Genomic DNA, 12,701 nt, shown 5'->3' on the forward strand with positions numbered 1-12,701 from the left:
CCCCCCCCCCCCCCCCCCCCCCCCCCCCCCCCCCTTTCCCTGCTGGCTTCTTCACCCCGTACCCTGTTAGGACTGTCTCTGGATGCAAGCGTAGTCACTCTGTACAAAAACAAAGGTGACATGAGTGACTTCAAAAACTATCACAGTATAGCCTTACTTTGCATCACGGGGAAGCTGTTCATCAAAGTTGTCCTGCTAAGACTGCAGACCCTTGCAGACAGAAACTACCCTGGGTCTCAATGTGGTTTCAGATCTGGTAGATCCACAATGGATATGGTATTCTCCTTGTGAGAAATACCATATTTCAAGAAAGGTACCATAAACAAAGGAAATCTCTGTACATAGCATTTGTCAGTTTCATCAAAGCTTTTGATCTTATCAGCAGAGATGGTTTGTTCTGAATCCTGAAAAAGATTGGCTGCCCTCCTATGCTCCTGAGCATCATGAAGTCCTTCCACATTGGTCTGCATGGAACAGTGCAGTTTGATGGGTCACATTTGGAAGAATCTGAAATCAAGAGTGGTGTCCAACAGGGTTATGTCCTAGCTCTGACAATTTTTGTGATTTTCTTCTCTGTTCTACTCAAATATGCATTCAGTTACTCTTCAGAAGGAGTATGGCTTTGGACAAGATCTGATGCAGAAACTCTTTAACCTCACTCATCTCAAAGCAAAAACTAAAACCTGAGAGAGTTCTTGTCTGTGAAATGCTCTTTGCCAATGACACAGCAGTTGTTAATCATAAAGAGGCAGGGCTGCAAATTCTCATGGATCGCTTTTCTTGTGTTTGTGATGATTTTTCTCTGACCATTAGCCTAAAGAAGACCATAGTCATGGGTCAACAAGTTGACCATCCTCATGATGAAAGCCTGGAAGTGGTTGAAAAGTTCACTTACTTGGGCTCCGCTGTCTCGGAAAATCTTGGCTTGGAAGCCAAACTTAACACTTGCATTTGAAAGGCAAGCCATGCTGTGGCTATATTTCAAAAGAGAGTTTGAAAAAAGCAGAGCACTTGCATTTTCAACAAAGATGTCCTTCTACAGCCTTTGTGTACTTAGCTCTTTAATGTTTGACAGTGAATCATGGACTCTTTATGCCAAGGAAGAAAGAAACTTGAACAGTTTCCATCTTTGATCTGTCTGTCATATCATGGGCATAACATGGCATAACAAAATCTCCAACCTTGCTGTTCTGGAATCAGCCTAGATACCCAGTATGTTCATGCTCCTAAGACAGAGATGCCTCTGTCGATTAGGACTTGTGAATCATATGAGCGATGGCTGATTCCCCAAGGACATACTCTACTGTGAACCGAAACATCAGTGTGGATGGCCAAACTCCGTTTTGCTGATGTCTGCAAGAAAAACTTGTGTAAGCTATGCATCGATTGCTAACACTGGGAATCAATCGCTTCAGATCTCTGCAAGTGGAATACTGCCATGAAGCAGGGCCCATATCACTTCAAGATAGAGAGGGTCAATAATAAGATAGAGAAAAGGCATCAGAGGCAGGCAAGGCAAAATGACAGTATGCTGGCGCAAGCTCAACTGAGTTTGTATGTCAACTTGCTGGAGGGTCTTTTTGTTATGCATTGGACTCCTCAGCCACTGAAGAAGCTGTGGTGGTACCCAGTAACCCACCAAAGGCACAATCTCCATGGTCTCCCGAGACCAATATCTGCCAGTAAACATGATTGGACAAACCATAATATTGGCTTAAACAATCAAAACATTTTTTTTTCATGAGAGAATTGGGTTGTACAAAATGGCTGCAATTTAAGATGAGAAATGGTAGCATATGATCTCAAATGAAACATCCAGTAGGTTTGGAGGATTTGTTTTTAATGATGGTATTTTATTCCAAAATTGAAGCCAGCACATAGAAAGATCCTACATAGATTTTAAAAAAATCACCTACTGGCATGCTGGAATATTTATTTTTATACATTTGTGTTATTGCCTCGCATTAGATTTGTGCTAGAATTGCAAATAACTGGTAATGATGTTAACCCTGTCCAAGAAAGTTATTTTAAAATGCATACAGTTTCTGGTAGTCATTTAAATTGTTTTGCCTTCAAGGTTATTCTCACAGGCTGCATATTTTTATGACCCCAGCAGACCTGATGATAGGTATGAAAAGTCCCATCATTTCATGAGGGAAAGCAGGCACTTAAAAAGAGGATCTAGAGAGTTTGATGATCTTTTGGAAGTAGTAACTTTTTTACAGTATAGTGGAGGTGATTAATAATGAACAAAGACCAAGCATGTGACAGACTCATGTTAGTGACTAGACTACTGATGGAGTTGGCTGAGGACTTGTTTCCCTAGTCCCAATGAGTTGCACAAAAGAAAATCCCTTCTGGTTTGGCCATGCATACTTTCTCATTTTGGGTCTACAAATATACTTAGCATGGGTATTTAATGTGCTACTGTAACTTTCTTGCCTTTCTTTTGGAGCAGGCATGGTTTCTTAGGGGCTTAGTTCAGACGTTGTTTACTTTTCTTCAGTACTTGTGGACTTGCATAAAATGGTTTTCCTCCAGTTTTATTTCAATCAAATACACTCAAATAATATAAATGAATAAATAGTATAATAATTGTAATTAATTGACTTTTTAATAGGAGTTCCTTTTTTTTGACGCTATAATTTACTCTGACTCTATTATGGACAAAGAGGATGGTACAATGATAAGGCAGTTAATTGTCTAGTATATTTTTATTTTTATGTACAAATCATTTACTATTCATTATCAGGCATCCTGATTTGAGCTATACCAAATTATATCAGTGGAGGTTAGGGTCAGTGCATCTATGCTAATTTTCACCTGCTGGGAATTTGGCCCAAAATATTGTTCTCTTTCCTTTTTGTGTCATTACCTTCATCCTTGAAAGTTCATGAATTATATTAGAAATAGAGGAAATATGGCCTTTACCTCACAGCTATATTGGGAGCATTTTACCTTAGGAGTCCTATACAGGCAATGAAGTCTTCTTAAATACCTATTAAGGCAATACTTTAAATTTAGTTAAAGAATGGTCTTGTTCTTTTTACCAAACCAAACTATACTTTAATGCAATAATCCTCACTGAAAAGCTGTAGCCCAAATGTGTCTTTGTCATTGAAGAGAACGAGATTATGTAGATGGAAGTTGCTGATATGTGAAGGATCATTATGCCATGTCAAGTTTAATTTTAAAGGCCATAAGTATACCTTTTAAAAAGAAAAACAAACTACTTCACCAGCCCAGAGAGAAACATAAATCATGTATTTTTATCACCTCAAAAGACCACCAGAAGATGAGCTCTAATATTTCAAATGCGACAAGCAATCTATACGCATGAATCACAATTTGAGTTCCATTACATTCAAGATGATATATACTATGGTATGGTTTATGGATGTTACTGTAACAATGTTAAATAAAAACCCAAAGCTGTTTGTCATGGACACCTAATCTTACCTAAGGTTTTGTAGAGAGTTGTGGACTAACAGTTTTGGACCACTTATCTACAGAACTTGTCTGGAAAAATACTCTTACCAATTTGTGACCTCCCATAACTGTCCCCTGTAAAAGAGATGTATGTAGATTAGGCTTAACACTTTTATAGGGGCAGTGGAAAATATAAAGAAGTGAAGGTGAACATATGAGAAATGAGAAGAGACACAGGGAAAGCCTGAGGGTGGGCTTCAGTGGGTGAGCAAAGAGGGAAGGCACCCTCACTTCACCCTCACCTCTTTTGCCAGGGCCAAATTTAGTCCTTTAATCTCTTGAACATGAGGACTAGTGCTGCAAGCTAGTGCTGGTAGCTGTCAGTTTACTCATCTATAATCAAAACAATGCTTAAAGTTGTTAGTATTCCTTATGAGATTCAGCAGGATCATTGTGCTGCAGAGAGGTGCCACTCAGGATTGTGAATTTCATTTTCACTTCTGGTGGTTTGAGGGGGAGCAAAGGGGGTGGTATTCTTTTGATAGTGCTTTCCCTTATAGCGAATCAAAATGCTAATCAATTCCTTCCTGTTCAAGACTTTTCAATACCTCCATTTTTATTTTCTTGGTCATTGTCCAGTGAATACATAGAGATGGCTAAAGACAGAGATGGCTAAAGACAAAGATGGCACCATGTCAGATTAATTTTCAGGTGAATTAGTTGCTGATTTGAGATCTAGGCATTCTTTTCAGGCATCTTTCCCTTTCCTTTTATGCCAGAAATTATTAGATATGCAAGAACAAAACCCCTCAAAGCTATGAACCAAAAGCCTATTAAAAAGAGGTGACAAGCAGAGTAGTGTGAACATATCAACACCTGAGCATGTCCCAGGTGGCCCCACTGCGCAGTGGTGTGATAAGAAGATATGGGAAGATTTTTTTTTTGCCATTTTTCTTTCATATACTGATGCTTTTGACATTTTTATACATTTTATCAAGAGGTTCAGCATCAGAAACAACCAGAATGAAGGAAGTGGATAGCTCAAGGTATTTGTAATGGAATATAGAATCTTTTGCCTTTAGGCTATCATTTCAAATTCAGCCTGCATTGGTAGTGATCAAAAGTTGGTGCCAACTGACAGCTGTTTCATGGCCAATGTGAAACGATTTAATTAGTGGTCCCTCTAGTTCCTGATGGAATGGATGTCCATAGTGCAGAAACCAGAATGTTTGTTGGCATGTTTGTTGTAATTTCAGTACAGAGGTTGTGGAAGGTCTGTCTACATTGCAAAACATGGATAGACATTTCTGAACTAGCTTTAATCTAACTAGTTTTGGTACTGCTAGCAGTGTTGCTATGGAAGCAGCACCAATGGATAACCTCAGCAGAGCATCTCAGGAAGGTTTTCTAGCTTGTGTTGGGCTCCTTGCTGCCATGACTAAGCTTAGTAACACCCAAACCAGGGAGTTCAAAGCTAGGTTGTATATGTCTATGTGAGCTGCTATGAATAGGAAAGGCCTGTTGTCAGAAAGAAAATGGAAGTATTTTTCACATTTATGGACATTCTTCCAGGCCGGATTGAGGCATGTGTGTGATAAGAAGGGTTTGAGAACCTGTCTGTTCTGCACCTTTTTTACAGAGGAAACAGGAGACTTTTATTTTCAGATATGCTGTCAATTCAGTGTCTATATTGAGCATAACGTCAATAAAAAATAACTTGTAAAGAGAATGCAGTAAAAAATAGGCCCAATTGTTCATTCTGTTACACTGGCATGCAGGCACTCTAGAATAATTCTTGGGAAGTCAATAGAGTCTCTTCTTCCTAAAATGAGTGAAAAATCAGTTCCAATCAGTAAAGGTAATTGTTCGCTCCTGAAGTAAAAATAACTTGTATTTTGGAGGAAGAATCATCTTTAGCTGAGCTTCATAGCATTTAAACAGTTTAGCAAATGGCAGTTTCAGTTCCCTTAATCAAACAACAAAAATTGAGTGCTGGACTCACATTAGCTGCAATAATCTGCTAATAACAAGTGGAGGCACTGGGTTGAGTCTTCAGCTTTTTTGTTTGTTTCATTTCATTGGAAAAAATGGAAAGCAAACTTACGTCTGCTGTCTTTGGGCAGTTGAGGTTTCCTTTGTGTCAGACATTATCTCAGTGTCACAGAGCCAATGTAGCTAGTAAAATTCCACTTACCTTCCTTCTAGTCCTGAACACAGGTTTGTTTCAGAGATTTGGTGTCACAAACCTATAGTTTGAGGTATTTGTGGAATGCCATGCATGTTTTCTTGAGCCTGTTTTACTGATAATGGCATGTGTACTCTGTGTAGGTAGCATCAAGCTGCATTTAGTCTTATTGTCCTTATATATATTATGATATTTGATATAACTGTATCTCATGTGGTATAAAAGGGCTAGGATTGATTAACATGATAGTGATCTTCAGATGTTGCTCTCTAAACAATGAGTTTAGTAGCTGGGAGAAGCCTAAATAGCTGAGAGAAGTAATCAGTGAGAATTAGCATCTGACATAGGTAGGCTTAATGGCCAGTCCAATAGATTTATGTAGATGTTGTCTGTGGCACGTGATACTGGCCCTTCCAGACAATGATGAATTTACATCTTGAGCAGTGAGAATGAATAGGAGGTGCACCCCTTGACCAGCCGGGGAGTGGGAGCACTGGATGTAGGGCGCAACCATTTCTGAGAGTGCCGTGGTCGCTTTCGGGAGCAGCACGGCCATTCACTGGTTGGTATGTTTTGTTGTGGGGTGAACCCCCTCCCCCCTCCAGTTGCTGATTGGTTGCTGGGGGGGGCACATGCCCCCCACCGACTAAGGTGGCACCAGTTGCGCATGATCTTGAGAGAAGACACCTATAAGAATAACACCCAAGAACAGGCTATTTAGGAGAAGACATTCCTCACAGTAGGGAAATGAAGTGAGAGAGTGTCTCTTTCAGATATTGGATTAGTAATCTTTGGGCACTGTGATGGGAGTATCAATATTGGAGCCTTTCTGGGAGTGGCTCTGCCCTCCTGTAATGGGCCAACTGCCTGCTTACTCGCCTGCCACACCTTGATCTTATTTGATTAGAAGATGGTTGTAATCAGCGGGAGGCTGCCCATTTTTCTGCGCCCCGATGACAGGGGGTGCTACTTGCGGCTCCTTTTCCTCCCCTACACCTCAGCCCAAGCCTCACAGATGGAGCTGACGTGGTCTGGTCTGTTTCCTTTCTGCGCCCTAATTGGTGCCCCCGGGCTTGTCACGCAACTGGCGCCCTTCACTGGTGCCCCGGGCTTGTCATGCAACCGGCGCCCTTCACTGGCGCCCCGGGCTTGTCACGCAACCGGCGCCCTTCACTGGCGCCCCTCTGCTCGCTAGCCCTCTCGGGGCTTTTCTCTGTGCGCTTGCCCCTTCGGGGCCTCTCTCTGTGCACCCGCCTCTATAGGATCGCCCTCCCCTGGGGCTTGTCTCTATAGCATATTCATGTGTGCCCACCCTGGGGCGCAACACGAGCACCCTCCGGGCTTCTCGCCGGTGCCCACACTGGTGCTCCTTGCAATTGGGGCTCAGGTGGCCTTAGCCGGGCCTGGCCCCTAAATCCTCTGTGTCCTCTCTCAGGGCTGGGGTAGTGCACCCCTAAATGCGGTGCCCTCACTGGCACCGGGGTCCCCACCCCTGTGGAGCCCCACTGAGGCCTCCTCCAACCCCTATTAGCCTCACCCGGTCCTCCAGCCAAAACAGTAAACATAAAACATAAAGCCCCTGGGCTACAACATAAAAACTAGACCGTCCGTGGAACAAAAATCTACTCCCTACCAGAGAGCAAGGGAGTGGGGGAAGAAGGGCTCCACCAACCTCAGCAGTGACCCGGGGATGCTCTCATGGCCAGAATCCTCCCCTCTGTCTGTCTGGGCTGAGTCCCTGCTCCCACAGCTGCTGGAGAGGGACTGCCTTCCTGGCCTCCTACCTGGGCTTAAGAAAGGATAAGCCCTGCCCCTTCCTGGTCAGCTGGTTTTACCAGTTGTCCCGGCAACCAGCACCTGTGCAGCCCTGGTGACTGGCAGCTGAGCCTCCCCCTTTCTGCCACTAGGGGTCTCCCCAGAGCAGTCCCCGCTCTCAGGCGCAGGGCACCTGAGTGCACTGCGACAGGCACCTATACACATGCATCAAAGATGTTCTGATGCACTGTAATTATAGCTGCAACGTGGTAATTACTGTGCTCCAGCAGACTCCAGCGTTGCATGTATCAACGTCCCCATGCTCGAAAGTGGCGGCAGGGGTGCTTTAACTAAACCCCGTTTACTTTAGTTTAAGCTCCCCCACGGCAATTTTTCAGTGTGGGGATGCTGATACACGTGATGTTCCAGACGTCTTAATCTGAGTGACCCTTGAAACCACTCTAAATAAAGCGCCTCTCTCCCCATCTCCCAGATCACGTGTATAAATGCCCTTTATGTCTGAAAGGATGTAAATAAGAGTATAGATCTGCTAGCCCTGTCTCAGGAGGTCCCACTACATCCTTGGATGCTGGAGGACTTCAGCTTGGGTGGAATAGCTGTGGAAAGTGGCCATACCTTAATGGAACAGGAACAAAATTAGGTGAATTAAAAATAATCCTGCGCTGGAGTGGCATAACTTTAATCGATATAATGAATGCCTTAAGCCATTTAAGGCGGTACCATGCAGTCAACCCCAGGGTTAAGAGCTCTAGAAGCCACCTAAAATTATCATGCAACAAGGCAGTGAAACAGGAAGACAGGGGAAGTTTCATGGAGCCCTGTCAGGAAGGTCGGGGGGAGGGAGCTACATTCTAACTTGTTGAGCTGAATTGAAGCTATATTAGGTGTCAGATGCAAGACAAGACTATAGTACTGTTTTGATATTTTGTTTTGTTGGTTTATGCTTAGATCTTTATCTCAACATATGGTTACTGATTTCTTGTGTTTGACCTTCTTTTCATAATAAATCCTTTTGTTGTCTTTTACAATCATTGCTGTTAATGGTAGGTGTGATTTCAGAACATTTGACCATACAGGCAGGCTTCCTCTGAGGAAGAGGGGAATCTATCATTTCTGGGGTGTGATTTTTCTAGTTGGCAAAATCTGCTAAGAGCTGGCAAAACCTGATTGAGTTGAATCATTTGAGGTAACTTTGATTAGGGAGGTGACCTTTGAAGCATCTCAGTCTTTTCTCAGTGGTGAAGCAGCAGATGATAAAAGAGGTTTGGGGCTGAGGGGCACCCCTGAAGGTGTGGCCTTGGGAGTGTGCCTGGGATCAAGGTGTGTCACACTTAGCTAGAGGAAGGAGGCATGAAAAAAGAGTGCAGACAGAAGTGCAGCTCCAAGCTGTAACTCAGAAAGATTTTTGCAAAGTGTTCTGAGTTACAATGTTACTCCAGACAGAACAGAAGTTGCTGGAGGGTGGGGTGGGTGAATTGGAGCCACCCCCCTTGGGAGGGGGGCTGCTATACACTTGCCCCAACCTGTAGGTGGGGCTGAAAACCCGCCAGACTGAACTCCCTCTGCACCCTTTCTCCCTTCCATGCTGAAAACGGGTAGGCTGGGAGCTCAGCAGACACAAATTACAGAAGACACTACATTTTGTGACATCTTTATCTGATATCTCATGCAATGACAGGTCAGATTTTCAACTAATTGGCCATTTTTTAAGCAGTTTGCAGCCATGTACTTGTTTGGTCACAGCTATAAACTGCTTTGTGTGGCCAGATTGTCACTTCTGTCTACACTTAAAGTGTTCCAGTGATACTGGAAAGAGCAGTACCTGAAGCATGCATCACTTGGTTTGTTTATGTGATTACTTTTTGTTGTTTTAATGCTTTAAACAGGAAATATTAGGGTGGGGGCGGAGGCTTGAATATTTCTCAGTTTCCCAAGACTTCACATTTTTGGAAATGTCTGTGAACTGTACATTATTGTGCTGCAGGAGTCTTAATGCTTCCTTGAGAGTTTTCTACTACAAACTCAGTAGTTTAATATGTGAGTTTAAAATGTGTTGTCTTTTGAGGTTCTTCTTAGGCTTGTAATTGGAATTTCTCTTATCTTATTTCAATGTTGTGTCATTCTAAGACATTCAACTCTGACTGATTCCTGCTAATTCTTTTTTGCCTTCAGATATAGATGAGTGTGCTGCTAAGATGCATTACTGTCATGCCAATACAGTGTGTGTTAACCTGCCGGGATCATATCGTTGTGACTGTGTTCCAGGATATGTCCGTGTGGATGATTTCTCATGCACAGGTGAGTATTTGGAATCATATGATATGATATTTCTTTTGTACTGACTGAGCCTGTAAATGATCTCCTCTCTGAAACAATGGCCCAGTTATAGTTGGTGTTGTCTGTGCAAATCAGTGATAAGGTGTGAAGAATAGCCTAGTTAACTCTGGTGCTGTGTCTGAATAGCTCTTTATATATTGATCACTCTCATACTTAGAAAGTTCCCCCTAATCTCAAACCTAAATTTCGCCTGCTGCAGCTTAAAGCCATTGCTTCTACCCCCATCTCCCATGGCTACAAATGATAGTTTATCTCTGTACTCATAAGGTATTTGAAGATTGTTATCAAATCTCCTTTCAGTCTTCTTTTGTCCACACTAATGACCGAGTGTAGGCAGAGCTTGTACTTCATCCGTTTTCTGTGGGGTCTCCTATAATTACCGGGATTTCCTGCAACACACCTGTCACTTAATGCATGTGAACATGACTCACTCTTTGCTTTGGACTTGTGTAATTTTGATCCAGATGGGCAGAAAAGGGGTTGACACATTTTTGGGTGAGTAAGAGGATGCTCAGTGGTTTGAATTACTCCTAGAGGCATGGCTTAATGAACAAAGTACAGGTGAGATAGTCTGCAGTTTTGCATCCTTGGCAAATTATGTAGCTCATATAAAACACTGATTAAAACTTTATCTCACTGTCCTGCATGCTTTGGAGGGTATATATGCTACCGATATATTGATCAAAATTATTCTGAGAATTTGATAATTTTACTGAGAGTATTTTTGTATCGTTTCCTTTGTAAAATAAGTGGCCTTTAGTCCTCTTTGGTCCTTCTCTACATGTCTTCAAAAAAGCAGGAAGTTATTAGCAAATTAACTCACTTTAAGCAGTACCTATAAATGACCCAAAACAATGTTATAAATATAAAAATACTATGTAAAAAAAACTTTTCAGTTGATGTTTCTGAACATTCTAGGATAGAAAAAAGACTTTTATAACAATATATAACACAGATATAGATGTAGACATTGTGTATGTGTATTTGCATGTGATTTTCTTAAGCATGTGCTTGTCTGACAGCCTGAAAAATAACAAGGTTAATGCTGAGACTTGATGTTTGTAGTGCTTCTGAGACTATGATGCAGATAATTTAAGAACAGAGAACAAAAACAATGGCTTTGATGTCTAAAGTTACTAATTTTTAATACTTGTCAGCAAAATCAATCCTCAAGTCTTAGGGAAGTTTAGATGGGTCTTATTTCTATTTATAAGTCTTAAGGAAGTTTTGTTAGCAGTCTTTAAAATAATACATTTGGAATGTGAGAGAAGCTCCTAAAATGCTTCATTTTATCCACAACTAAATTGATAGCCTCCTTCAGTGAGCCCTTGTTCAAGGCTGTTTTCAGACCCCTTTTGGTATGCTCCAGTTTAATAGAAGAAGACTAGCTTTGGACAGGTTTTTTGAAATGGAAATATGTAAGCTTAACACGACCCCAGATTTAGGATTGTTTTGGGCTGTCTATTTTCTCAAGTGGAAAGATAGTCAAGAAGCGTAAATATTAGAGGCATTATTCCATGCTGGAAATCATGTTGTAATGTGTGTATTATCATAGGATATCTATTCTTCTGATGACAGTGTATCTTACTGTTATACCTGACTACATGTAGCTTATGAAATGCTTCAGAGGAGTCCTGCGCACCTTTTGAGAGAGGATGATAGTGAACAATTGACCTCCAATTGTGCATCTAAATCACTTTTTGTACCTTGCAACTGCACCAAGTTTTATTTGATCTCTTTTAAACCTCTACAAAGAAAAAATCTGAAATGCTGAATTTCATGGGAGGTGTTTCTTTAACCTCACACACTGAGTGTGGTAGTCACTTTTTATAATGATAGTAAAATATCTTTGATCATCTGACACTTGCTTTCCAGACAGTCACTACTAATTCCTTAATGTTCCTTTCTTCCAGCAAGACAGTGTCATTAGGCATGTTAACAGGTTAGAAAGCAGGGTAGTTGTGATGTACAACAAAAGTGTGAAACAATAAGACAAAGTGCTTGACAATAATGAGTCACACGCAGACAGAAACACACACAAAATTAAAAAACCTGTAAAAATGGGAAAGAATGGAAATGAGTGAGATAACAAATAGTTTTTGCAGTTTTCATTACCTTACTGAAACATTTTCTCTTCTGGCATTAGGGGTACAATAAGGTCCATATTAAACATATTTGAGCTTGGGTGCATTGGCCTTTTATAACTAGAAATAATGTCATTATAATAAATGCATTTAAATTAAGTATTTCACAATAGAGGAAATAACCTTTTCTTATTACTTTGCATTTAAAAAGGGAAAAAAAATATGTGCCTGTAACTTAGAATATTCCTGTGGCAAATCCATAGCTTATCCTTCATCTGTTACTATCCATCTCGTTATAAACATCATTAAATTAATCAGTTACCAACTTGTCCATTAGTGTTCCTAGTTATTGGGTCAAAGCAAGTGGAAAAATATGAAGTGGTTTTAGTGAGCTGTGTTGTTTGGGGCAAACCCCTGAAAATCTTACTTATCAAATCACTGCAGTGCTTGCATTTGTTTGTGAAACGAGACTTTCCTTGGACATGGAGATGTATCTGAGTTTTTTACATATTATATTTCAAGACTTGGAAAAGGTCTTTGATACATCACAAGTTGTACTCCATGGGAACGTCCACACATGCAAGCACGTGCGCTTGCAGGAGCTCAAATAGCAGTGGTGCAAATTTGAGCTGGGGATTTTTGCCTCCGCACACATGCTCGGGAATGCACTTTGTTGTGGAGCAAATTGTGCCACTTCGGGTAAAATAACCCTGCCTGGCTCCTCCCAGATCTGCAGCCAGGGGGAGCTAGAGCCTGGGGCCAGCACCTGTGCTGGCTCCAGCAGTACAAAAACCTGCCCTGGCAAGCAGCTCAGGGCTACTCACTCTCAGGAGCTTCTGGGGCCCAGCCAATTGGCACCTGGGGACACTACCCATTGTACCAGCTGGACT

The 12,701-nt window shown here is 41.6% G+C and overlaps 1 protein-coding gene across 1 annotated transcript in view; it reads left to right on the plus strand.

Moving 5' to 3' along the window:
• NELL1 (neural EGFL like 1) overlaps positions 1–12,701 on the plus strand; it is a 665,093-nt gene that overhangs the window by 336,011 nt on the left and 316,381 nt on the right. Inside the window, exon 13 of the mRNA XM_019519959.1 lies at positions 9,563–9,688. Coding sequence (XP_019375504.1) covers positions 9,563–9,688 — 126 coding nt within the window. The remainder of the gene's footprint in view (positions 1–9,562; positions 9,689–12,701) is intronic.

This window comes from Gavialis gangeticus, unplaced genomic scaffold (genome assembly GCF_001723915.1).
Source record: "Gavialis gangeticus isolate Ggan-Ray unplaced genomic scaffold, GavGan_comp1, whole genome shotgun sequence".
In the NCBI taxonomy this organism is placed as follows: domain Eukaryota; kingdom Metazoa; phylum Chordata; order Crocodylia; family Gavialidae; genus Gavialis; species Gavialis gangeticus.